Source organism: Rhinopithecus bieti, unplaced genomic scaffold (genome assembly GCF_001698545.2).
Source record: "Rhinopithecus bieti isolate Rb0 unplaced genomic scaffold, ASM169854v2 scaffold_84002, whole genome shotgun sequence".
Taxonomy (NCBI): Eukaryota; Metazoa; Chordata; class Mammalia; order Primates; family Cercopithecidae; genus Rhinopithecus; species Rhinopithecus bieti.
The window spans coordinates 3,164,255-3,191,389 of NW_016841755.1; the positions used below are offsets into that span (position 1 = coordinate 3,164,255).

Consider the following 27,135-nt stretch of genomic DNA (forward strand, 5'->3'; position numbering starts at 1 on the left):
GCAGGCCTGGTCTGCCTGGCTGTGCCACCTGGTGCTCCAGGCCTGGTCTGCCTGGCTGTGCCACCTGGTGTTCCAGGCCTGGTCTGCCTGGCTGTGCCACCTGGTGTTCCAGGCCTGGTCTGCCTGGCTGTGCCACCTGGGGCTGCAGGCCTGGTCTGCCCAGCTGCGCCACCTGGGGCTCCCAGCCTGGCTTTGCTCTCTGGCTTCCCCACCATTTGCTACCTGGCCTTAGGCAGGCCTGGCCCAGCTCTGAGACTTAGTCCCTGTGAGAATGAAGATGACCCTTTGAGGGTCCTAAGCATGGGGAGGGCTGCGCAAAGCCACGAGTCAGCAGGTGGGAGATGAGCGCTCTGCAGATGCCCGCCTGCCCTGGGAGGAGCCGCCAGCTGGGGCCTGTGGCAGGAGGCAGGAAGAAGGAACTTTGCACAGGAAGCGTCCAACCCGAGTCTGCAGAAGAGAAACCAGGTCTGCTGTCTCCTGAGGACAGGGCAGAGACTGCAGGTGGCTGCTGGCGTGGAGTCCCTTCCCCGGGAGGTGTCAGACGTGGCGGCAAATGCCAGTCCCAGGGTTTTCCTTCTCTACTGTCTCTAACTGTGCAGCCTCTGCTGGGGTTTATCAAGTAACACATGTGATACGCTTAACTGTGCTCCTCCTGAATCTCCACGTGGATGTCCTAACCCTCACTGCCTCACATAACCCTCACTGCGTGTGGAGATGGTGCCTTTAAAGAGGCCATGATATTAAGATGAGGTCCCACTGGAGTACAGTGGCCCTGATCCAACATGATGGTATCCTTCTAAGCAGAGAATAGGACACAGACACACACAGAGGGACGGCCACTGGAGGATGCAGACAGAAGATGCTGTCTACAAGCAAGGAGAGGCTGCAAAGGAAACCAACCCTTGGCAGCTTGCTGTCGGATTTCCAGTCTTCTGGACTGTGACGGAAGAAATGTCGGTCATTTAAGCCATTATTCAGTCTGTGCCATTTTGTTATGGCAGCCCCAAGCACTCGTACAACATACAATGTAGACAATGTCTGCAAAGTCCCTGGCTCACAGGAGGCAGTAATACAGTGTTAGCACTGGTCTAGATAGAATGTGATGTGTGTGTGTGTGTGTGTGTGTGTGCGTGTGTGTGCGCATTTTTTTTTTTTTTTTTTTTTTTGAGACAGGGTCTCATTTGGTTGCCCAGGCTGGAGTGCAGTGGTGTGATCATGGCTCACTGTAGCCTCGACCTCTCCAGGTTCAGGTGATCCTCCCACCTCAGCCTGCCGAGTAGCTGGGACTGTAGGTGCACACCACCACACCCGACTAATTTTTTTATTTTTTTGTAGAGGGGAGGGTCTCACTTTGTTGTCCAGGCTGGTCTCGAACTCCTGGGCTCAAGCAATCTGCCTGCTTCAGCCTCCCACACTGCTGGGATTCCAGGCGTGGGCCACCGCACCTGGCCTCGTTTGGTGTTTTGAACACGAGGTGAATCATCCGCAGGAGGCTCAGTGATCACCAGAAAACCCAGAGAGCAAAAGCCCAGAGGTCAACAGATCCACAGCATTCAGAGAAAGCCCAGGGAGAAAAGCCACGAGCAGCCTGGCTAGGCACAGGGCACTGTTCTGAACACTTCTGACCCTCCCAAAGGTAACTGCCCAGCCCCTTTGATTCACAGTGCCAAAAACGAGTGAATTCCTCAAAAAGGAGTGAATTCCTCCAGCAGCCAGTGAAGCCAAGTGTCTATGTCCTAAGGCCCAAGGACTGCCAGGCAGGCAAAGACCACCCGAGACAGGGTGTCCCTCTGTGGGTGAGCCTTGGCCCCTGCTCCCCTCCCGGCATTGAGGCACGTCCCTGGGTTCTCCAGGGCAGCCGGTACCCTTTCCTTCTTGGGTTCCTCCAAGCTCTGTAGTAAGACGGAGAACCAAATACAAAATGGGCAGAGTGATAAAAAGCTGGCAAATTAGTGGGGCGGAACTATTTGGAAACCAAATTTCCCTGCAACTTAAAAAAAACATAGGGAGTCAAAGGCAGAACAGGAGTTTCTTCGTTTCTGAGAAGCAGAGCTGTGCACTGAACCTGAGCCTGCCTGGAGGAAGTTACACTCCATCCACATGAGTGAATCACGCGTCAGGAGGGCAGGCTGCCCAATCCTCTGATGGGCGGAGTGTTTCTCCTTGAATCTGACGTCTGCTGTTCTGACCCTCGACTGGCCCAGGAAGGCGGCTCAACCACTGGTTACCAGGGACCTGTGCCCCACAAGATTGGACTAACACTGCAACTCCAGAAAAGTGTCTTTTTGTTCACCCATCAGAGAAATTCCACAGTTAACCTTTTAGTTAGTTTCGCTTCCTCTGACATCCTGCCGTGGCTTATTCGGGATGAGAGAGAAGCAAATTTCAAAGCCCTGAGTCACTGAGGGCAAAACTTGCAAAGGAGACTGGAAGCTCCTGCAGGCAACGGACGAGGCCTCCCCAGCAGCCAACGGCACCCAAAGCCTGCTCAGGAAACTGAGCTTTTATGTGAGAAAGAAGTTAGGAAGTAGGTATGATTCATTTACTCTTTCAAACATCTGTGAGCCAGTTATGTGCTGGGGATGCTCCAGGCTTAGAGATGGAGGCATCAGAGAGAGGAAAGTTCCCTCCTTGATGTCGGAGGGGAAGAAGTCGGATGATTAGCAAATCACTACCGTCTGTATCAGAGCACTCGGCTGCAGGCTCTGTGAGGGCAGAGGAAAGAGGCATCGGGTGTGGGTGGGGAGAGGTGGAGAAGGTGGCAGCAGGGCGGGGAGGAGGCGGCCCTGAGCAGCCCGGGCTGGGCAGTGGGGCGGCTCCGCAGAGGCCGTGTGTGGGGTGGCCGGGCAGCCCCCGCTGCAGCTGTCCCTCCCGGCTGACAGATCAGTAACCAGCACCTGAAACTGACAGAAGCTTTCCTTGACTCTCTCCTAAAGGAGAAAAATGACTCCCAGAATCACAGACAGAAATCCACAGAGTGGTAGGCGACATGGCTGGAGCTCACATCACGTTTTCTTTTGTGGTTCAAGTTTAAACGCTCTACTAAGCTATGCAGCATCACAGGGCATGTTCTTGGGAGGGCACGAAATACTTCCCATCAAGTTTAAAGGAAAAAAAAGCTCTTCTTAAAACCACCTACAGGAACCATAGTTTTAAAATTTCCAAGTTTTGAGGTTTTTAAATGATCAGAACTTTAAACATGTGATTTCAGAAAACAAAAGCCTAAGTATGGACTTTGCTATGGCTCAACAATCTTACTCTGATAGCATTAAACAAATTAAAAACATATGTGGGTGTTTTACAGTGTCAAACAACAGGAAAGAAACTGTACGCCACAGAGAGGTTTTTTGAAACTGCAGTTGCAAATTAGTTATTCTAAGACTTAAAATACCACCAGTGTTAACAGCCTAGAGATCTCTGAGCAGAGCTGTTTTTTCCACTTTCACTTTTAGCTGAAACTTAATCCTCCTGGTGCAGATACTGTATCCAAGCCATGTTCTTAACAAATTAGTAACTTAATACATTTGTGGTCATTATTGCTAATTATAACACTGACTTTATCAGTAATACAGTTCGGGCTGACTAACATAATGAGTCAACTCCCCCATTCGACATTGACTAGAACCATTTACATATTTATACAGTCAGTCTTTCTAAATCCTTAGGTAAGAAACTAAATACTGTTTATCACTTTAATTAAGATAAAATACACACAGGAACAGTATATAGTCACCTATTCACCTTCCATGGATGATTTGAAAGCAAATCATGGAAAATTACTCCTGTGGCTGACACAGAAATTGAGTTAAAGTACACATCAGAAAAGGCCCCATTTCTTCCAAGTTTATTATTACTATTAAATAAAAATGCACTACAGACCACAGTGAAGAGGTCTGGAGACTGAAATTCAATTCCGTTCAATTCCGCGGACATTTCTAAAGCATTCCGGGTGTAAGTCGGGGATTCCCCTGACCCTAACCCTAGCCCATCTTCAGCAGCTGGACATTCTAGTGCACCACAACTGCCTCAAGTTGGAGCACACATAATTTTATGTTGGAATTAAAGTACCAATGAAATGGAATATTTTCCCTTGAGGGAAAATATATATGTTTAAAAAATAAAAAATGTTGAAAAATCAAAAGTATTTTTGCATCAGAGCAAAGGACTTTTATAATCTCTTCCCTCTCCGAGAACCTGCTGATACTTCTAGGACCAACCACACAGTGTGGACCAAGAGCAAGGGCCGCCCCATACAAATTAGGGTGGGTCCACAGTTCTGTGCACACTGGCAGGCTTATTCCTCACAATCTGAAATGATTCTCCAGTGCAGAGACAGGGGTAGGCCGAGAGACAGACAGCTTGGACCCCTGGGCATTTGTGGTCCTTGTCAACATCATTGGATCATCTGTCCTGAGCGTCTCAGTGGGAAAAGGGACCAGAACTCTGATTCAGGGCACTACAGGAGACCCAAAGGCAATGTAGAGAATCCAAATCGGACAGAGGAAGCCGATGCCTTCAAATAAGGCGGACAATGGCCGAATGCTGCACTAGAAATACAAAGAAGATGAATTCTTACTAGCCAGAAGGATTCCAATGATATTTAATTTGCAGTTTCCTGTTTGTTTAACTGTATTTTCCAAATGTTCCCTGATAAGGGTGAGGAAAGGGCTGTCGAGGAGCCGCCACTGGAAAGGCCAGTGACAGGCAGATTGAAGAAGGGCCCGAGCCAGAGGCTGAGGACCTTGGACTTTAGTCTGTGCTAAGGACTTCCTGGAAGTTCGAGAGGCAGGAGGGTGAATATGCAATCAATAGAGGAAAATCCTGGCAGCCAAAGTACAAGACACATGGGACCAGGAGGAACCTGGAACCTTGGCTCTAGAGCCTGGAGAGCTTTGAAAAATGCCCACGGCTGCACTGGGATCTGAGGAGGGCAGAGACCCTGGCAGGTCTGAAAAGTTTCTGGGAGATTCCAATACACATTCAGGCCAGAGCATGACCCCAAAGCAAGGACAACTGGTGAGGAACCAAGTAGCCACACGCAGGAGAAAGGAGAGTATCGATTTACGAGAGGTCCTAAGAAACAGCTCAAGTACTTCCCGTCCTTTCTCCAGACCTCTGGGATTCAGTGTGAGTTCTTCCAGAACCAGACCAGAGTGAAAAGTCAGAGGCAAACTCCATGGAGGTGAGAAGGAAGGAGTGGGACCTTAGTAGATGGAATTAGGTTTTTGAGCTAAAAGAAAATCTGATGTGTTTCACCGTTCATGAATCGGTGTGAATTGTCATGCCCTTTCAAGCCAGTAGCTAATTAGAGAGAATGCAGTTTGGAAATACCTTTATCGAAAAAATAAAAATGTTAAAAAAATTCAAAAGTATTTTTGCATGAGAGCAAAGGAATTTACAATCTCTTTCCTCTCTGAGAGCCTCTTGATAACTCCAAGGACCAATCACAGAACGTGGACCAAGAGGAAGGACTGCTTCGTCTTCCTCTCCTCCTCGTTTCCCTCTTTCTCTTTCTCCTTCTCTTTTTTCCTTTCTTTCTTCTTCCTAACTCCTTCCCTTCCTTCATTCCTTTATTTCTTTGCAAGGTCAGGACCTACCTATTGCCATGCAATCTTCCTGAATAAATTAATAATAATTAATCGTAGTAACAAGGGCCAGGCTTCCACCCAGCTGTCAGAGAAGAGTATGGCAGCAAGAGCCCAAGCCCGCAGCCTCTGACACACCAAGGGATTTGTGTTTAATAAGAAAACGACATGCACGTTTGTAGGATCAGCTCCTGTCTTACCGTACTGGCCTTCTCGGTGTTTAATTCTCGTTTGCCTGCGTGGTTTCCCATCCTGAATGGATCAGCTCTTCAGAGGCTTCAGAGGCTAAAAGAGAAAGGGAAAGAAAGTGTTAGCCTTAAGTCTAGCGCTCTTAGAGTTTTCGATGTTGTTTTTCCATCAGAAAGACACTCCTGTGATATATATATATATATAATGCCCATTTTTGAGAAGAGGAAACCAAGGCCCTGAAAACAGAAGAGACACGTCCAAGTCATCTTATTAACAAATGCTATCTTTCGATCCCATGCAAAGAGCTAGAAAACAGAACCCCAACAACATCCAAATTCTGTTCAGTAACACACTTCAACCCGTCTCAAGAAATCCTGCAGATCTGTGTATACGTACAGAAATATCTGTCTATTCATCCATCATCCATCTATCCATCCATACATATGTGTACACACAGAGAATTGCATCCCACACTCAGGTGTATTGTAAGGAGATGAGCTGAGATGTCAGAAAGGTGCTGACATTCTTCTAAAACAAAAAGGTAGTAAGAAGCTATTCATGCTCACTGCTTTAAAGAAACCACGTGAGCACAGAAAGAGCCAACGTCAGACCAAGGACAGTTTAACTGACAAGCGTCCAAAGAATCTGCAGAATTTGTAGGGAAGATAAAGTTGGATTTAAAAGCATGTTACTCCTCATTTTATTTTCTAACCCAAACTTTAGCAACACATTTATGATTTTTCCCCAAGATATGCAAAGAATGGAAGAATTGAGCCACACCCATTCCAAGCAAATTGTTCCTTCCAGCCTTCCTGAGGGACGTAGCCTGGCCTTGGGGTCCCTCAGCTGAGGGCCACTAGAACCATCAGCCCAGACCTGGCTGCAGGTGATCAGAGTCTTTAAGGACAACGACGTGTTTTCCATGATGGATGTATTCTTTTGCAAAAAGGTGTGAGTACCCATTCTCCTGCAGAAAACCAGGAACAGCTTTCCTTGAGAGGGAACAAGATGAACCATCTTCTGAACGTGGGGAGAGGGGACTCTCCAAAATAATAGAGACGCCCGAACACAATGCAAATTGTGTTCCTCAAAAGTCTCTCTTTAGAAAAGAGAATTGCCCGACAGCCAAGCTTTTCCATGTCCCGCGTTACTGGGTCCCTTTTTGGTGGCTCAGGAGGACTGGTTGAGGACACTTTTCTGCAGGCGGGCAACCCCATCACCCCACAGCCGCTGGAAGGATTGCGGAGAAGAGAAGCAAACGCCTACAGCACAGTCGCCATCCCGGAGTCCGCCTCCCTCACTGTGTGGGAGACGACTAGCAGCCGACGGCAGAGGAAAAACCCCACCCACCTTCATGATGTGTGATGGAAACTGGGGCCCGCCATAAGACTGCCAGTGAGGCACTCACGCAGGGAGATTTAAAACGTGTACTTGAAGCAACTTAGGTCAAAGTGCCCACAGATGATGCTCTGGGAAATCAAAGATGCGGTTGTAGTGATGATATGAACACAACCCACCTGCAAGAATCAGGTGCATTCCCCATGCTTCGTGGCATGAGAGTGAAAAAAATACGTTTGATACGTATGATTTTAAAAACGCAAGGCTACCTTTGCGGAGGATTTCGGTGTCCAGTGCGATTCTACCTTCCCAATTTATTTCAATTGGACAACCAAAAAAACCTTGAAGGGGCAATCTTCTCATTGGGAAATGAGGGCTTGTTGCAGGTGTGGTGCCTTACTGGGTAAGAGTGGGTTAACCAAGGGAAAGGCCAAATTCACCGTGTTCTTGTTTTAAGAAAGAATGGGTGTGTTCCTCGTGAGATGTTACTTTGACCCCTGGGTACACAGGGGCTGTCATTCCCGCTCTAATTCTGGCTCTCTAATTCCATGTGGTGCTGTTTTAACTAAATATTAAGAGCTTGCAGGATGGACACACGTTACAGAATAAAAACACGTCAAATATCTCTCAATCCATCTTTCTGTTTAAGAAATGAGAAGTGGTCTATTCAAAGCGAAACACAGGCAAAAATAGGTAACTGCCCTTAGTTAAGGCTGACAACTTGGACCTTCAGGAGCATTTTGCCTGTCCAGACATAAAGAACCTCCTGTCACCGGCTGTGTTCTCCAAATGCCTGTTCCTGGCCCAGGCATCATCTCACCTCTGCCTCCTCAGAGCCCTCGCCTGCCCAGTCCCCTTCCTGTTCCCTGGCTCCATCCACCTGTCACCCTTCTCCTCCCATCTCCTCACGCTGGGACTAGGCAAACCCACATGCAACACTCACTCCTTCCAGAAAACAGAGCTCCAAGGACTTGTCCCAAATCAGAATAACGTGGGACATGTAAATCTTTTGGGACTTGCTGGTAGACAGAGAGCTATTTTGGGGCCAAGGGCTCTTGAACGCAGCTGAAATCTGCTCACAAGGTGCTGAACCGCTCCTCGGAGAGGGGCTGTGTTTCTTCCAAGCCAGTTTGCTCTGATCAAATGTTATCACGCTTCATAGCACAGCTCTAGGTTACGCTTGGGATGACTGATCTTAATCATGATTTAGAAAACTCAAGAATACTGGACACAGAATCGGTGAAAATAACTCAAGTCCAGATCAGACTTCTGAATATACCTCATTGGATTTGACTACACAAGCCTACTTACTTGCATTTGACTGGCCTCTCAGATTAATATAAAGAATATTTATATGGATCACTGAGGGTTGGTTAATTCTAGCCTTAAATGCAAAATTTATAGACTAGCAGGAAAAGAAGAGGAACAAAATGACAACTCCATGTGTGGGAACCCCCATCAGAGCCCTTAATGGAAATGGCCCCGAGCACTGGTAAGTGAGATGTGTCTCACAGCATTACGGTGGGAACGACAGAGCATCTGGCTGATAATCATGAGTGACTGGCAGTCTGCCTTATTAGCTTCTGACCCTGCCCCAGTCTGCCTTTTAGAGAAGAGCTCAAGAAGGATGAAGCTCTCACTATCACAGGGCTAAGAGCTCAGCCCAGCAGCTGGTCTCTGTAATGTGCTGAAAAGATCCACCTGCACACAAAAGCAGCTGCATGCTTGCAGGAGATCTTTTTTATTTCGTTTTTTGCAATTAATCAAATTGAGAGAGCCAGAGAAAAATTGGGTAAACATGTGAAATGCTGCAAGGAAAGCCAGCTGACTCTGAAGCATCTCTGGGGTAATTAAAGAAGCCTTTGTAAACTCACAGAAAAGGAAAGAGAGAGAGAAAGAACTGAGCGAGAGCTGTGGGAGGGACAGACTTTCAGATTCCATCAGGACCGCTGAGACTTCTGGACTGGTATTCAGTTCTAGATCCGATTTCCAGCCACTGGGATTACTGGACATTTTGATAATGTCTGTGTGATTATCAACACTTAGTGTTACCTTGACGGTTAACATTGGGCATAGGCCAAGTTAGTCATCCAGATTTACTAGGAAGCAGTCCACTGTTGTTAACTGTTAGGCTCTCATTTTTAATAATGTACATCTAAAGCAGCTTAGGCTACATGTCACCTTGGTGGAGCCATAGGATAATTCAGCATAGATAAAACTCATTAGCCTATCTGTGCAGGGAAATAGCTCCCAGCTGAAATGCTGGGGAGCAAACACCTTGTTCCTAGGTATTTTACTGATTTCATTCTCTAGGTAGTTCTGACTTTCTACAGTGAAAATCAGGCAGGTGAGCCCTAGGTCTCAATCCAGGTTCCATCTGGGTGACGCGGAACAAGACTCCACTTTTCTGAGCCTCAGTTTCCCATAAAGTAGAGGTAATAAAACTTGCCTTTCTGCACTGGGGTGAGAATGAAGCCCATGTGGGCTGCAGGGCCGGGCGGGGCTAGGGTTAGGGTTGGGGTGTGCTGCAGGGGTTTCCTGCTTTCTGCCTTCCTCTTCCCTCTACCAGGTCCAGAGTTCCCTGGGTGGGTGGTGAGCAGCTGTGGAAACATCGCTACCTATTTACTATTACACATGTTCAGAGACCTCTAGATGGCTTCCCACATCTAGATGCATCCACTCCACACCTGACAAGGTCAAGGGAAGAAAAAGGGGTAAAACACCAGCTCCCTGAGAAGCCCAGAAGTTACATCCTACAATTGCCCATCAACAAAGCTCTTGATCCCACACACACAGCTAAGGCACAGGGGAAATGCAGCTGCCGCTGCTTGAAGATCACACAAAGTGCCCAGGGTGTGGAAGGAGAGGAAAGAGGGAAAAAAGTGAAGAGGACATTCATGAGAAACCATGCCCCAAATGCCAGAGAAGTATTCAAATATTAAAATGTGAAACTGGCTGTTTTTGAAATAATTTCTAGTGCAATTTTACAAACAATGGGATTATTGTGAAATCCCTTGTTGAAATAAATGCATCGTGAGATAGAGAGGACCTCAATGCCAGTCTTCCTAGATAGTTGGCACTTGTTTACCCAAATCATCTTACTCCCACTCCCAAACCTGCGAAAATGTAAGGAGCGAACATCGTCCCTGTTGAGGGTTTAGTTGACAAGCATGTCAGGTGCCATAATGCAAGGTCAAATTTATGATGGCGTGGAATTCATATGCTCTCTGCACTCCATTGGTGTTTAGGCCTATTAGCAAAACATTTGTATCGTGTAGAGCTGCAGGGTATACCCCTCAACTGTGTGCTAAGTATTGATGGAGATACCATGTGGAATTCAGATAGAGAGAGGTGCAGATCCAGTATCCCAGGAATGGGAAAACCTGAATAAACCACTGGACCTGTGGAAATTCCAAAGGGTTGTCATGCCCCTTTGTAGAGACGCTAAAGGCCAGGCAGGGGCAGCAGCAGAAGCCTGTGGGCTGCAGGAAGGAGACCCCCACGGGAGAGCCCTGGGGTCGTGTGAGCCCTGGGCAGGTCCACTCGGTCTTGTGAGGCCTCTGCCTCCTTGCCAGCACCCAGGGCGGGATTCGCCAGGGCCGCTGCCCACATGCCAAGGCCTGGTGACCCCCGCAGCCGTTGGTTGGTAACTGCTTGGGAGACCACGCCCTGGCTTGGCAGGCTCAGGAAGAGCTGTAGACACCGCCCACCCTCCCTGCAGAGAGAAAACAAGCCCCTCACCCCTACAACATGGGCAGTGACAGCCTCAAGTCAGAGGGGCGGAGAATACAACCCTGCTTCTTCGACATTTGAAAAAGAAATCCTGGAGAACAGATTTCAAAGAACAAGCAACTTATATATAAAATCAAACCAAAGATACCTAAAAGAAAAAAATGAAACCAAGTGACGGGACTTCTCTTCTTTCACTATCCTTGTCTCTGTTCTCTCTCCCCCCACGTCCCTCCATTCCTCTCGTTCTCTCAGGACCCAAGCACTGAAGCCTGTGTTCCGTAGACAATTGTTTTTATCTCTCAGACCAAAAGTATTATTGTAACACTCTGTCTTCGGAGCATAGTACACAGATACCAACATCACCGAAAACCAATAAAATGAACACCATGCACGTGGGCGCACACAGACACACACACGTGCGCGCGCGGCAAAAAGAAACGGCCGATTTCAGAGCCAAGGACAAGGCGTGGGAAGAAGAGGCACTTGGCTTTGCCCAGGCGGGTGGCGGCAAAGCTCTGAGATGCGTGCACTGCACACTCCTTCCGTCATCCTGTTCCACCTTCCACACACACCTGCGGGAGGTCGGACATGTCCTGATGGCGTGCTCATCACTGTGACAAGCTGAACATGAGAAGGATGCCGCTGATACTGGGTGCGCCGGCTTTCCCAGCCCTCACGCATGGGTGCAGACCCCATAAAGGGGAGGGAGACGTGGGAAGTTCTTCCAACATCAGTGCAAAGGGGAAGCTGAGGTTTTTGTATTGGGAGGAGGGTCAGACCCCTCTCTTCCTCATCTCCCTCCCTCTCCCCCTTCTCTGTTTCCAGCTCACTGTGGACTCTGTCCCACCCACAAGCTTGAGGCTGCTGCCATCTGGGAGGCTCTGGGAGAGAGACGGGCCGGCCAGGACAGGGGCCCACTTTCTGCAGGGGAGGCGTGTGCCTGGAGAATGCCTAGGAGCAGGTGGGTGGCCGTGAACCCGGACCCTGCAGGTCGAGAAACGCTTCCCAGGATAATATGTGGTGGATCACGTCCACCTAAAAGGTATGTCCAAGTCCGAACTCCAGGACCTGTGAAGGTGGCCTGGTTTGGATGGAAGGTTTTGTAGATGTCCTCAAGTTACGATGAGGTCATCCTGGATTACAGTGAGCTCTAAATGCAATGACCGATGTTCTCACAAGAGAAAGGTGAGGGATCTTTTCTTTCTTTTTTTTTTGAGATGGAGTTGTGCTCTTGTTGCCCAGGCTGGAGTGCAATGGCGTGACCTTGGCTCACTGCCACCTCCACCTCCACCTCCCGGGTTCAAGCAATTCTCCTGCCTTAGCCTCCAGAATAGCTGGGATTACAGGTGCCCGCAACCACACCGGGCTAATTTTTTTTGTATTTTTAGCAGAGATGGGGTTTCACCATGTTGGCCAGGCTGGTCTTGAACTCCTGACCTCAGGTAATCCTCCCACCTCAGCCTCCCAAAATGCTGCAATTAGAGGCATGAAGCACTGTGCCTGACCAAGGAGAGGGAATTTTGGACATAGATACACAGCATTTCATACAAGGAGAGACACCACGCACGATGGAGGCAGAGATTTGGAATGACATGGCTACAAGGCCAAGGATGCCAGGGATTGCCGCAGCCACCAGAAGCTGAAAGAGGCGAAGACAGAGCCTCCTGCAGAGCTCCCGCTCTGCCAACGCCTTGACCTTGCACTTCTGGCCTCCAGGACGGTGGGGGGCTGCTTCTGCTGTTTCAGGATGCCTGCCTGTGGTGCCGCCTCGCAGCAGCCCTAGGGGGTAACATGCAGGGAAGTGGGAAGTAAGTGGAGACTTGCAGGATGCAGAAGGTGCAGGTGAATGTGCTGAGGAGGGAAACAGTGTTCCGGGCAGAGGGCATGGCTGTGCAAAGGCCCTGTCGCACAGACGCCGTGAGTGGAGCTTGAGTGTGGCATGAAGTGACCCAATAGAACAGAATCTGCCAATGCACGGGTGCACTCATGGGGAGGTGGGGGACCGACTTACACCACAGGACACAGACACTGCTCTTTGCCCATGCTGAACAGTGAGTTGATTCTGCCGATGAGCAAGTGTTCCAGAGGGTTGGGGCCCTAGAGGAACAACAACCCGCAAGCCTGGAAATCTCTGCAAAGGACAGTGTCAAAACTCATCTGAGGCATCCATGTCTGTCCTAGAGCAAGCTTCCCTGAGACACTGGGGGACCTAGGCTCCTGGCAGTTTTCAGGAGGCAGCCCTGGGTTAGGGCCTCCACAGGACTTGCAAGCAAAGCAAGTTCCAAAAACCCCAATCTGCATTCCCCCGTGTGAGAAGTGCCTGATAAGAAAGTAGCTTCTCTATTTCCTGGGATGGGGATTTTTGCTCTGGGGTATCCGATAATATTATTTGTAAACTAGTCATCACCATCCTTCATTTTCTTCTGGCTTAGCAGATTCAAGGAGATTTATGGCACTGACTATCACTGCCTTAAAGTTATCAAAAATCATTTTAAAAGAAAACGATGGAATTACAGAAAAGTGGAGTTTACTGGAAAGCTGATTGTGGTCCCTTGAAGTTACTGCTTACAGAATCAGCTGACTTTGCAGAGAAGAGAAAGCCATTATCAGAATCAAGCAGCAAATTACTGGCTCCGGAGTTCCCAGCTTGCCACCATATCACCTGTCTAAACCAAAACAAAGCATTTTGTGGGAAGAAAAGGCAGATCAAAGAATAGCTCATCCATGTGTCAGTTAGATTAGCATTTGCAATTTCCTGTGAATGTATCCACATGTTTATGACAGGCATGGTGTTCAGCTTTAGCAGCATGATGGCGAGTTACGAAATTCTGTGTAAAAATAGCGAGGTCATGAGGAAACCGCTCCTCCCGTGTAAGTCCTGACAAGCCACGCCAACACCGTCACGCTGGGACTGGCCTTTGGATGGCACGGGGAGGGCAGAGTCATGCAGGCACATGTGACACGCCCTTGCTCTGCGGCCGGTGGGATCCCTGGTAGTTTCGCAGTCACGTGGGGCTTAGTCATAGGAACACAGGTCAGGTCCTGCTGAGCCCCCTTTCCCAGTGTGTGATGCGCAAGCCGCCCAACCCAGGGGCCAGCAGCTGGGATGGGGTGAGCCGTGGGCCACAGGGAGGAAGTGGGGAAGGCCTGGGGCCAGACATGCCTGGGCGAGGGCCTTCCTATTCCTCCTCTCCCTGCCTGCTCTGAGGACGTGGGCTCTGTCCTCCTTATCTGTAAAGCCCCGATGGTGGATGCGGCTTCCTGGAGCTGCCGTGGAAACCACTGGTTCATATTTTACAGGTCGCTGGGTTACAAACTGTCAAGTCAGAGGAACACTACATGCCGGTACCAGCTGATCCTCCGTAGCCACCTGTATGTCCCTCCTGAGCTGTGGCAGGGAGTGACGCCTTTGCTGATACCACCATCTGCAGGGTCAACATGACCCCAGGCCCTGGTCTTGGTAACTAGAGGAACCACACCGACTTCAGGCATTACAGCCAGGGCTGGTGTTAACAGAACGGGACAATGTTTGAATTCACCTGCAGAGGAACTCACACATTCCTTGCCACCAGGCACAATGGCTCTTGATAGTCTGTGTGTAGGGAACAAATGTGTTGGCCCCAGGCTCAGGCCATGCGTACACATAAGAGCTGTCGTTTGGGTCTTGGCTAAAATAAACCGAATCTTCCTGAAAACCCAGATTCCCATCACGGAGTCCATGATAGGAAAGATGTTCGGCTCTGCTGCTATCATGGGGAAGTAGAGTGGTTGATCTGAAATCTCCAGATTCTAATCAAGGAGAAGAATGCTATGCTGTGGCCACAGACCCCACCACAGTCTCACAGAAAACCTGGCTCAGAGCCCATCTTCTGATCAGTGCCACACCTTCACATGGGTGTGCAGCATTTTACTGGGCGACTGCCTGTCAGAACCTTCTGGAATTTTCCAGAGCCTCCAGATTCTAATAAAGAAAAGTAATGCAAAGTGTGGTCATTAATCTCACCATGGTCCTGCAAAAGAACTGGCTCTGAGCTGATCTCCTAAGGGGCCCCACGTCTTCACATAGGTGTGTGGTTATTTTACTGGGCAACTGCCTTTCAGAACCTTCTGGAATTTTCCAGAGCCCTCCAGGTTCTAATCAAGGAAAAGAATGCAATATGTGGTCATTAACCTCACCATGGTCTCACAAAAGAACTGGCTGTGAGCTGATCTCCTGAGGGGCCCCATGTCTTCACATGGGTGTGCAGTATTTTACTGGGTGAGTCCTTAACTTTGCAAGACACATTAGAAAGACAAAGGATGATAGCAATTTACAATTATATTTAAAGAAAAGGAGGGCGGAAGACACAGCATGAGACACAATGATACATTGAACAGAACTAGATTTGGGCTCAGGAAAGCTTGGGTAGCAGCCCAGCATCGATGGGGTGCTTACTATGGGCTAGGTTCTCATGGAACAGGTCAGAAGTGTAGTTCCTTAGTCCTGTCTACTGTACAAGGAGGCAAGTGCTATTATTATGCTCCCCACTTTACGGATGTTGAAACTCATGAGCTTTAGAAAGACTGAGTAATGCGTGACCAGCCTGGCCAACACAGCGAAACCCCATCTCTACTAAAAATACAAAACTTATCCGGGTGCGGTGGTGCGTGCCTGTAATCCCAGCTACTCAGGAGGCTGAGGCAGGAAAATCTCTTGAACACAGGAGGCAGAGGTTGCAGTGAGTTGAGATCGTGCCACTGCACTCCAGCCTGGAAGACAGAGTGAGACTCTGTCTCAAAAAAAAAAAGAAAACCCAAGTAACACACAAGTCCATACAGCAGGGTCTGACACCAGCATCAACAGGTCGGAGCTGCGCTGTGCTCCTGGCTGCTACATGGTTTGTGACTTCACCAACCTGACGACCTGGTCTTTGGTTTCTTGATGCTTGAAGTCCTGGATTTCTTATGAAAAAGACCTCCATCAACAGGCTAAAGGGTGCTTTCTCCTTCGTGTCACATGTATGCTCTGAAGACTCAAAATATATTAATAACTCCATAACTCATTTCCTTCTACATGAAAACTATCACAGAGCAACAATAAATTATGAAGTGCTATAGGAATTTGTCATTAAGTATCTTTTAAAACTCTGTTATTAAAAATGGCATTTAAATGAATGATTCAATAATAAACACCTAGCATGCACAGTATATGTTACGAACATAAGACTGCCACTGAGCTTGCATTTTGAACTTGAACTTTTCAAGTGTTTTCTGCATGACACTAACTTTCTACATGATATTTTTGGGCCTAAAAAGACCAGTATCCTTTCAAAAGGTGATGATTTATTATTCCTAGGTAGAGGCCTTTTAATTTTATGCTTACATCAAAATCAGGATTATCCAGGAAGGCTTTTCACAAGGGGTCTTCAAGAACAGGGTTTGAAAGATGCAAACACATTGGCAGAACATATTCACAGTTTCATGGCTTGCCTGATAGTGACGGTCCTGAAATTATAATAAAGTGTCTGAACTATTGATACTTCTCCAGAATTCCAGTATCTACGGATGGGTAATTTCCTAGTTGGCCCTGATCTCAGATTTTGAATGAGGTAGGTAACATCCTGAGACTGCACAGAACCTCTGAACAGCGGACTGGAGTGGGATGGGGGTCAGTGGGTTGAGGTGGGATGTGGGAGTGGGTTGGGGTGGGATGGGGAACAGTGCGATGGGGAGAGTGGGTTGGGGGAGAGTGGGTTGGGGTGGGATGGGGGACAGTGGGTTTAGGAGCCGGATGCCTGTGTCCTACCCTGTCCCTCCCTTAGGGTGGGTTGGCCTCAGCCAGACTGCTTGGTCTCTCTGAGCTCCACCCACCACCCTTAAAACATGGGCTGGATTCTGGGGGCTTTGCACCCCTCAGTTGGCACAGGACAGGCCTGTTCAGGTTTTAGCACAGTCGACCATGATCTGTGAGCTGCTGGCCTGGATTCTTTCCACTGGAGGCCAAGTCCAAGACCAGATGCAGGAAATCTCCTGTGTGAGAGTCGGCCCTGTGCGCGGCAGCAGGGTTCATAGACAGAGACAGGGCAGAAAGCTGGATTCCAACACACAGGCTACCCCCCACACCCACACACACACTCCACAGACACCACACACACACCACACACACTCCACAGACTATAACACAACACACACACACACACCCCACACACACGCACACACTCCAGATGCCACATACACACCACACACATCACACGCCTCCCCAACACACACTACACACACACCACACACACCACACACGCACACACACCACACACACGCACACACTCCAGATGGCATACACACACTCCACACCCCCACACACACTATATGCATACCACACACACACTCCACAGACACCACACACACGCTCCACACACACCACACACACACTCCAGACACCACACACACGCTCCAGACACCACACACATGCTCCAGACACCACACACACACTCCAGACACCACACACATGCTCCAGACACCACACACACACCACACACACGCACACACTCCACACATACTCCACACCCCCCCACACTATACACACACCACATACACACACCACACACACGCACACACTCCAGATGCCACATACACACCACACACATTACACGCCTCCCCAACACACACTATACGCACACCACACACACCCTCCACAGACACCACATACACGCACACACTCCACACACACGCTCCAGACACCACACACACACTCCAGACACCACACACACGCTCCACAGACACCACAGACACTTCACACATACCACACACACACCACACACACGCACACACTCCACACATACTCCACACCCCCCCACACTATACACACACCACATACACACACCACACACACGCCACAGACACTTCACACACACCACACACAGTCACAACACAGCACACACCCATGTGCACACACACTACCACACATGGTGCTCCTTCCTGCTGTCCCAGGGTGCTGGAAGGACAGACTCCCACCACCCTTGGCTGCGGTAGCCGGACACTGCCCAGCAGACACACTTTCCCTTGCACCCTCCGCGAGAGCAGCTGACAGGGGAAAGTGAAGGCCACAGTTGGTCCCACAGGTCCCTGAGCTGGAGCTGGGGCAGCCATGGCTTGGAGCTGGGTGGTGGAGGTGTCACTTGCCCCAACCCAGAACAGGCAGGGGCTCGGGGACCTGGAAGCCTCAGGAGAGGGCCTGAGGTGTCCTGGAAGCCACCAGGACCCTGTGAGGTGCTGAGAAGAGCCACTGTGTCACTGCCCGGGCGTTCTGCTTCCCCGTCCCCACGTGTACTGCATCACCACCCTCGCCACAGGACAGCAAGCCCAGCCGGGTCTCTGTCTTATCACCATGGTGTCCCCAGGACCTGGCGCAGTCCACAGCACATGGCAGGCACATGGTACATGGCAGGTACATGGCACACAGTAGGCACACAACACCCAGCAGGCACACAGCACACAGTAGGCACACAGTAGCACACAGCAAGTGCTTGACAAACGCCTGTCAAGTGGATGAGAGAACAGCAAGGGAAGTGCTGGCTCTTCCCTCTTACCCCAAGCCGCGCCCACACAGCTCAGCACCCTCCATGTGCGTCTGGAGAAGAGACCACCTGGTGAGCCCCAGGGAGCTGAGCGTAGGAGCCAGGAAAGAAGGCTTCTCCCAGAGAACCGAAGCCTTGATTCTGGAGGAATAAGGGACACCCCAAGGGAAGTGTGGGTGAGCCACCTGAGGAAATGGGGCTTGGCACCAAAGCTGGGGTGCTGGGGACGAAGGGGCGCGGAGAAAGTCGCGGTGGCCATGGCTGTGGGCCCAGCTGCCTTCCCTGAGCTCCAGGCTGAAGATTCAGAGGCGAGGCCCCCAGGAGACAGAGGGCCCTGGGGTGGGCATGGGAGAGGCCTGGGCGCAGTGGGAGCAGCCGCAGTGGCCCAGGCCACCCCAGGTGACCCTCCTCCAGGGCAGATCCCCAGTGTCTCCAGAGACAGAGCAGGACCTGCAATCCAGGAAGAGCACAGCTGTGCTCAGCCCACGAAGCACGAATCCCACCTTGTCTCGGGTGAGGTATGCTAAAGGGTTCGCGCTCGCTTGGTGCAAGCATTCTTCTGTGAATCCATTACGGGTCTCAAAGTCCTCATGCAGGGAACACACGCTCCTGTAGGCTTCCTCCCAACCCTGGTAAAACAGAAACCTCTAAAATCAGGTCAGCCCCCACAGCATCTGGTGCAGCTGTGACCGTCACGGCCAGGTGACCTCAGACATGCTGCACACACCTGGGAGGCCGCAGAGCGGCAGCTGTGAAGTGGGGCTGTGATGCCCAGAGGCACTCAGGCATTCAGACCTGCACTGACCCAGGACAAGGACCTCAGCGTGGGCTGTTTTTCTTCCTTTCAGGAAGCCCCCCAGGCACTGATTTGGGCCCGAGCTAGGCCTGCTTGAAGGAATGAATGAATGATGAACGAATGAATGCTCTCTGCCTGGCTTCTGCCAGTTTTTATATCTGGCTTTCTCTGGGCCTCCAGACTGTTTTACAAAACACATTGTTAGTCACAAGGTCTATCACACCAACAGCAGAAAATTCCAGAGACAGTGGCGAGAAAAGTTCACCCAAGAAAAGGATGGGGAAATATTGGGATCTGGAAAACCACGTTACTGACCTTCGGAGCTGTCCTCTGAGCACAGGTGTCATAGTAATTAAGCGTCATTCCATCGAAAGAGGTCAGGAATAAACCTCTGTGGGTGGAATCAGGGTAAATTTTTCAAATTCCTCTTCTACACATGTTGTAAAAACAAACGAAGTTGAATCTACAAGATTTAGGACTCCGTGAGGATCAAGTCATACAAAAATACCGCTGGGACCTCTTCTATCTTCTTGAGCAAATCTAGTTGTTTTGTTTGTTTTTGAAATTGTGTGAAATGTAATCCATGTTTTAATGTACCTCCCATTAAAACTGAAGGTGGGCACAGTGGCTCACGCCTGTAATCGCAGCACTTTGGGAGACCAAGTGGGAGTAACCCAGGTGTTCGAGACAAGCTGGGGCAACATGGAGAGACCTTGTCTCCACAAAAAATAAAATTAAAAAAATTAGCCTGGTGTGGCAGTGTGTACCTGTCTGTGGCCCCAGCTACTTGGGGAGATTGAGGTGGGAGGTCGTTTGAGCCCCAGAGATTGAGGGGTCAGCGAGCCATGATCATACCACTGTACTCCAGACTGGGTAACAGAGGGAGACTCTTTCTCAAAAAAAAAAAAAAAAANTGCTTATCTAGCTGTCTTAGTACTAGCACTCTTTCCTATGAGGCTTTAACCCTGACATTTCACATACATTTAAACATGCATGTTTAGGAAGGCTGTTGCCAGGCCTCAGCTCTTCTGAGTTCTCCTACCCCGCATACACCAATTTTCAATCACTAGTCTGAAATGAATAAGGCGAGCTTTTAATATCTTGCTTAAATCCTCCTCTCTTCAAATATGTCTTGACATATGAAAATAATGACAGAATAAAAGAATCATCATCTCCCTTGTAAAATCACAACACCTTTCATATGGCAATCTAAAATGATATATTGAGGCTGTCCACAGACGCGCTATGCCTGTTTCTGAAATACAATGGATCCTCTTTGTGTTTCTGGAAAGACAACTGTAGCCGGTGTTCGCACTTCATCTATCTCGCTCTCAAGCTATCCCAAGGTTGTTACATTTTCAGATAGCCGAAAGAACCAGAATAAAAACAACCAGAACACACTGCCGGCCACAAACCCACGTAAGTAAGAGAAACCTGGCTCCTAAAATATGTGAGAGTCCTTTTTGTTTTTGTTTTTGTTTTGGTCAAATTACTGAGTTAATTTATCTGGTAATTTCAAGCAACAATTTAAGCTGAATAAATCATGCCAGGTCTTTAGCTTCTGATGGGTGGAGAACAGATTTAGACACACGACTTCTGGAAAATAATAGGCTTTTGCTGTGGATCAGTTGGATGATGATTAGTGGAACTGGCAGAATCCACCTCTCAGTTTATGCAACAAGTATCAGGGACTGTGCACTATGGTAGACATCAGTGGGGGCTAACACATATTTTAACAGTTTTCCAGAACAGAAGTTTGCAATGTAGCATTTAAGACCCTTATAAACAAAACACTATCAAAACTGGAGAAGACACAGCCATCGTTTTTGGAAGCTGTGCAAGGAAGGAGACAGCTGAGAAACAAGGGCAAGGAGGCGACTCCAGAAAGGAGTGGCCTATGCCAGTGATGAGTTGGGAATCCCAGCTCAATCTCAGCTAGAGTCCCAAGAAGTCTCCCAGACAGGCAAGCTGGGAGAAGCTCAGGCAGCTCCCGGGACAGTGGAGGCCAAGTGGGAAGTGAACTGCGGCATAGAAGATACCAAAACGTTACAGTATATTTTCTTTTTCTTTCTTTCTTTCTTTCTTTCTTTCTTTCTTTCTCTTTCTTTTTTTTTTCTTTCTTTCTTTCTTTTCTTTCTTTCCTTCCTTCCTTCCTTCCTTTCTTCCTTTCTTTCTTTCCTTTCTTTCTTTCCTTTCTTTCTTTCCTTTCTTTCCTTTCTTTCTTTCTTTCCTTTCTTTCTTTCCTTCCTTCCCCTCCTTCCTTCCTTCCTTCCTTCCTTCCTTCCTTCCTTCCTTCCTTCTTTCTTTCTTTCTTTCTTTAATGAGACGGAATCTTGCTCTGTCACCCAGGCTGGAGTGCAGTAGCGCAATCTAGGCTCACTGCAACCTCCACCTCCCAGGTTTGAGCAGTTTTCCTGCCTCAGCCTCCCAAGTAGCTGGGATTATAGCTGCCCACCACCACGCCTGGCTAATTTTGTATTTTAGTAGAGATGGGGTTTCACCATGTTGGTCAGGCTGGTGTCGAACTCCTGACCTCAAGCGATTCACCCGCCTTGGCCTCCCAAAATGCTGGGATTACAGGAGTGAGCCACCATGCCCGGCTAGTATATTTTCCATTCAGCATAATTCTGCCAGTTCTAGTCATCTTCATCCAGTCTACTCTACTCCTCCACTAGGTGCAACCCCTTCTTTAGAAACTGCGGCATTTTGTATACATGGCAGGGTATTGGGCAATTATTTTGCCTTGGGAAATTACTTGGGAACTTCTAAGTTTCCTAACAAAATTATGAGCACTTGGAGGGCGAGAACGACATCTGCTTTCTCTTAATGTACCTGAAATGGACAGCATGGTATTTTGTACAGAGTAGACACCAAGGAATTTTAAAAGTAATGGTACATTTGCTGTATGTGAGGAGCCTGCAACATAGTTCTATAATTTTTTGCTTTGATAGCAAGTTTAGCAAACATGTTAGCTTTCAACTGTTCAAGAAAGATGAAGAAAATGAGTATCCGTAAACATTCCACATCAGATGAAGACTCATGCAGGATATAAAATGTTATTCTCTATGTATGGAGAATGTATCAAAATACATGATGCAAATAAACTGTCAACAAAAGCTTTAGTATCAATTAGTTATTCTTTCTAATGCAAATTCAATGTATCAGCGAAACATGAAGGACTCCCTGGTCACACGAAAGTACACATTTGAGAGCTTGTGTGTGTCTATTCAGATGAGCCGTGTCGACCTGGAAACACCGAGGCACCGTCTGTTGCCTTCCTTCACTTACAGCAGCGATCCTGAGTTGACGGGGAGCTCATTAAAATAAGTATTCCTGGGCCCGTCCCCAAGACTGTGGGGTGGTATACCAGGGTAGGCCTAGGACTCTGCATTTAATTCGAATTCTCAGTGTAATGTGTGCAGGCGGGTGAAGACCACATGAGCCAGCTTGTCCCCTCCCCTAGTGAGCAGGTCAGGGGCCGCAGCAGATGCTTGGCTTAGGAGTTGGGCGTCCAGCCACCAAGCCAATTCCGTCCCTGCCAGGACTCTAAACTGATCCAGGTAGCTTCGTTTTGTTTTCAGCATGTGTTGACCTCTGGAGCTTTAAGTTTCTTAATCAGGCTCCAGGTGAAAAGCAGATCTGAGTGGAGCCTTTCTCTGTCTCTCCGGGTTGGTGGTCAGCCAGGAAGCAGCCTAGGGCACCTGCATGGAGTCTGCGGGTAGAGCTGCCCCTGAGCTCCATCCCTTCCCAGCACGGGGCATTTTGCTCTTGCCTGCAGGGCAGCATGGCGTACCTTCCTACCTGGAAGGAGCAGGGCTCTCTGGGACCATCCCATGTCACCAGAGGCCCCAAAGGCAGGGCCGCAACACCAGCAGTTCCCTGAGCCCCTGAGAAACCTCCCTTTCTCCAGCCTCCTGCCTCCCCTCATCTCTGCCTCTGGGTCCTTTCTTTCCATGTTCTATCTCCTCTTTATTAATTGCCTTTTATATATTTTATATGTGGTCGCCAATGTAAAATTAAACAGGTAAATTGGTTAATCACTTACTATGAATAAAACTTCATTTTCTTTCTTGACCTTTGGAAAATTGGTAAGCTGAATGCTAATCCCTTTACTCTTAAAGAAAGTGAATTGATGTAAACATAAATCACTAGAATAACTCTTCTGGCCACCATGCCTCCCCACCCCGCCCCTGTGCTGGACTCCTTTCTTGGGGCTCAATAGCTGCTGTGGTCGCTGCCTGCACCACCTTCCCCAGCTGCACCCCTGGAAATGGGGTTGGACACCGGGCAGCTGGGGCCACACTGGCCTGGGTGCCTTCTCAGATGAATTCAGAGGGGACAGGAGAGGAAAGGAGCAGAGGCTCCCTCGGGGCCAATGGCGGAGAGCCCACCCACCGGAGATAGGAGATAGAGCTTTGGGGACTTCCTGAGGCTGTTGAGTGGGCAGCCACGCTGCACCTGCAGAGTTTCTAAGCCAGGTCGCCTGCAGAGTGACAGGAAGCGGGGCCCCGGCTTGCTGGCCTCTGTCTGAATCATACTAGACTTCTCTTGGAGGCCCCGCTCATTATAAATCCTGACAGGCAAGAAGGAAAAAGGGCTGGATCCCCACAAAAATTTTGTTCCTTAAATCTTTTCAGATTTAGCTAGATTCTCATGGTTCTTCTTCAAGTCATCGGCTCAAGAGTGAGGTTGCAAACACCCAGTTAATCCCCAGGCTCGTGCTAAATCCAGCCCACTCCTCTGAGGTCCTGGCTCCCGCCCATCTCTGCATGCTTCCCTTTCTAGATCAATCTCTTTATCCTCCCTTCCTGCACGTATACTACTTGAACACATGACGAGGAGGAGGGAGAGACTGTCTCGCCTGCTCTCTCTTCTTCCTCTCCTTCGCCTTCCTTGTCACTGTCGTGCTCTTACCAAATTTCAGTAATTTCACCTCCACACCTACTTTCAGATTCCTTTGTGAGGACGTCTAATCTTCTTCTCTAACGCTTCATTATCACTGGTGTCATCTCCCCCCAAACTTTACATCAGTTTATTTATTGCTAATATAAATTACTAATTAGTTCAAACATATTAAAAAGCAGAGGTAATAATCTACAAGACAACTGGTTTATCCTTTTCATCAAAAAACGTAACACATTCTGTTATTTGTATAAAACCTCAAAATATTTTTAAGAAAGAAAACCATACAGAGACAGCCAATCCTCTCCCCTCCCCGAGGTTAGAAGATAACGTTACTTGGCATGGCTCCTATATGTCATATAATACCATGTAATCATGACCACATGTAGTGTTCTTTTGCGTATCTGAAAATTTTAAGTAAGTAGAATAATACTATATGTACTCATTTGAAGTTTGCTGGTTTCCATTCCACACTGTTATTTAGAATTTTGTCCATGTTGATACACAAAGTCTGGGTAGTTCATTTTAATTGTCATAGTAGATCACAGTATAAATCTATAGCCTTACTCATGGGGAATTAGTGTGTTTCCCTCCTTTTCTTTGTATCAAAACTTTTACTCGACAAAATATGTACACCTACTTCAGAAGTGCTGAGAGGAAATTCATAGCCTGAAATACTTATATTAGAAAACAGGAAAAGTCTCAAATCAATAATCTTAAGATCTAATTCAAGAAACTAAAAAGAGCTAAATATATACAAAGAAAGTAGAAGGAAGGAAATACCCAAGAAAGAAATCCCCAGGCCCACATGATTTCACTGGAAATTTCTACTAAAACAGTTAAGGAGAAATTTATGGCAATTTTATACAATCTCTTCCAAAAGTTAGAACAAGTAGAAACACTTTCTAACTCATTTGATAAGGCCAGTTATCCTGATACTGAAACTAGCAAAGACTATATGAAAAATGAGAACTACAGATCAATATCTCACAAATACTTATAGGCAAAAGTCCTCAACAAAATATTAGTAAAGTGAATCTAGCAACATATAAAAAATTATATACATGGCCACGTGGCATATATACCAGACACTCAAGGGTGGGTCAGCATTAGAGACTCAGTCAATCAATACTATCCATCATACCATGAAGTCAAAGAAAAAAATCTCATGAACATATAAATTGTCCCAGAAAAGACATTTGACAAAATACAACACACACTCATGAATAGACATGGACTATCGACTTGATACGGAACATCCATAAAAATCCTATAGCTATACCATAATTAGTGGTAAAAACTCAGTGCTTTACCCTTTAGATCAGAATAAGGCAAGTTCTTGCAACTCTTATTGAATATAGCACTGGACATTCTAACCAGTACAATAAGAAAAAGAAATAAAAAGGATATAAATTGGAAAGAAGAAATAAACTATCCGATTTGCAGATAACACGATGGTCTACATAGACAATCCCAAGAAATCTACCAAAAAAATCCTCCTAGATCTAATAAGGCAGCTCAGTAGGTGGCAGAAGACAGATTGACATGTAAAAATTACTCACAGTTCTACATAGTCCACAATAAACGTGGAAACTGAAGTTAAAACACAATACCATTTAGAAATGCCCCAAAGAAAAGAAAACACTTATGTACACTGTAAAAAACTTCAGATTCAGAATCTGTGCACTGAAAATTATAAAACATTTGATGAAAGAAGTTAAAGAAGACCTAATTACCCATAGAAAGAAAACCTGTGATCATGGATTAGAAAACTCAACACAGTAAAACTGTTAATTCTCCCTAAACTCATCTATACGTTTGGAGAAATTCCTATCAAAATTCCAGCAAGGTTTTTGTATCCATAAACGAGCTATTCTAAAATTCATATGGAAAGGCCCAGAACCTACAATAGCTAACATAATTTTTATAAAGAAGAATAAAGTGGGAGGAAGTCACTCCACCTGATTAAAGTTGACTATGCAACTACAATAATCGAGACAGTGTGCTGTTGGCAGAGAGACAGACATAGAGACTAATGGAACAGAATAGAGACCCCAGAAATAGACCCACAGCAATAAGTGGAAACGATTTTTAACAAAGGTGCAAAAGCAAGTTAATGGAAGAAGGATCATCTTTTCAACAAAGAATCCCGGAGCCACTGGACATTCATTGGCAAAACCCAAACCAAACCAAAACAAATAAGCCTCAACGTAAACCTCACACCTCATGTAAAAATTAACTCAAAATGGAAAATAGACTTAAGTGTAAGATGTGAAACTACAAAATTTGTAGGGAACCTCAGGCTAGGTGAAGACTTAGACTTCACACCAAAAATCAAAATCCAAAAAAGGTAAAATTAATAAACTTGAATGCAACAAACTGTAAAACTTTCTGCAAAAGACTCTGTGAAGAGGGTGAAAAAACAAGATAAACTGGTAGAAAATAATCACAGAGTGGTAAGGCCAGTATCTAGAAAATAATATAAAGAATTATGAAAACTTAGTTGTTAAAAGCAAACAATCCAATTAAAAAGTGGGCAAAAGACATGAACAGACTTTTCACTAAGGAGGATACACAGATGGCCATAAGTACATAAAAATGTCTTGATGTCATTAGCCATCACGGCAATGCAAATTAAACCACCAGGAGATACCATTACACATTTACTAGAACAGCTAAAATTAAAAAGAAAAAAATAGTGGCAATACCAAATGCTGCCCAGGCTGGGAAGGTCCTGAATCACTCACACACCGTCGGTGGGAATGCAAAATGGTGTAGCCATTCTGGAGAAGAGTTAGCAGTTTCTTACAAAATTAGACATGTGCTACCCATATGACTCAGCAGTTGCACTCCTGGGCATTTATCCCAGAGAAATGAAAACTATGCTCACACAAAAACCTGTCCATGAATGTTCACAGCAGCTCTGTTTGCAATAATCAAAACCTGGAAAGAATCCAAGTGCCCTTCCTGGGTGATCGGTTGAACACACCATGGTTCATCCAGATGGGGGAACACCACTAAGTAATTAAAAAGAAACACC

At 47.4% G+C, this 27,135-nt stretch overlaps 1 protein-coding gene across 4 annotated transcripts in view; it reads right to left on the minus strand.

Moving 5' to 3' along the window:
- MBP (myelin basic protein) overlaps positions 1-27,135 on the minus strand; it is a 157,104-nt gene that overhangs the window by 125,362 nt on the left and 4,607 nt on the right. For all 4 annotated transcript variants that reach the window (XM_017866100.1, XM_017866102.1, XM_017866099.1 and 1 more), the window contains exon 2: positions 5,786-5,870. In XM_017866100.1, coding sequence (XP_017721589.1) covers positions 5,786-5,836 — 51 coding nt within the window. In that variant the 5' untranslated portion in view covers positions 5,837-5,870. The remainder of the gene's footprint in view (positions 1-5,785; positions 5,871-27,135) is intronic.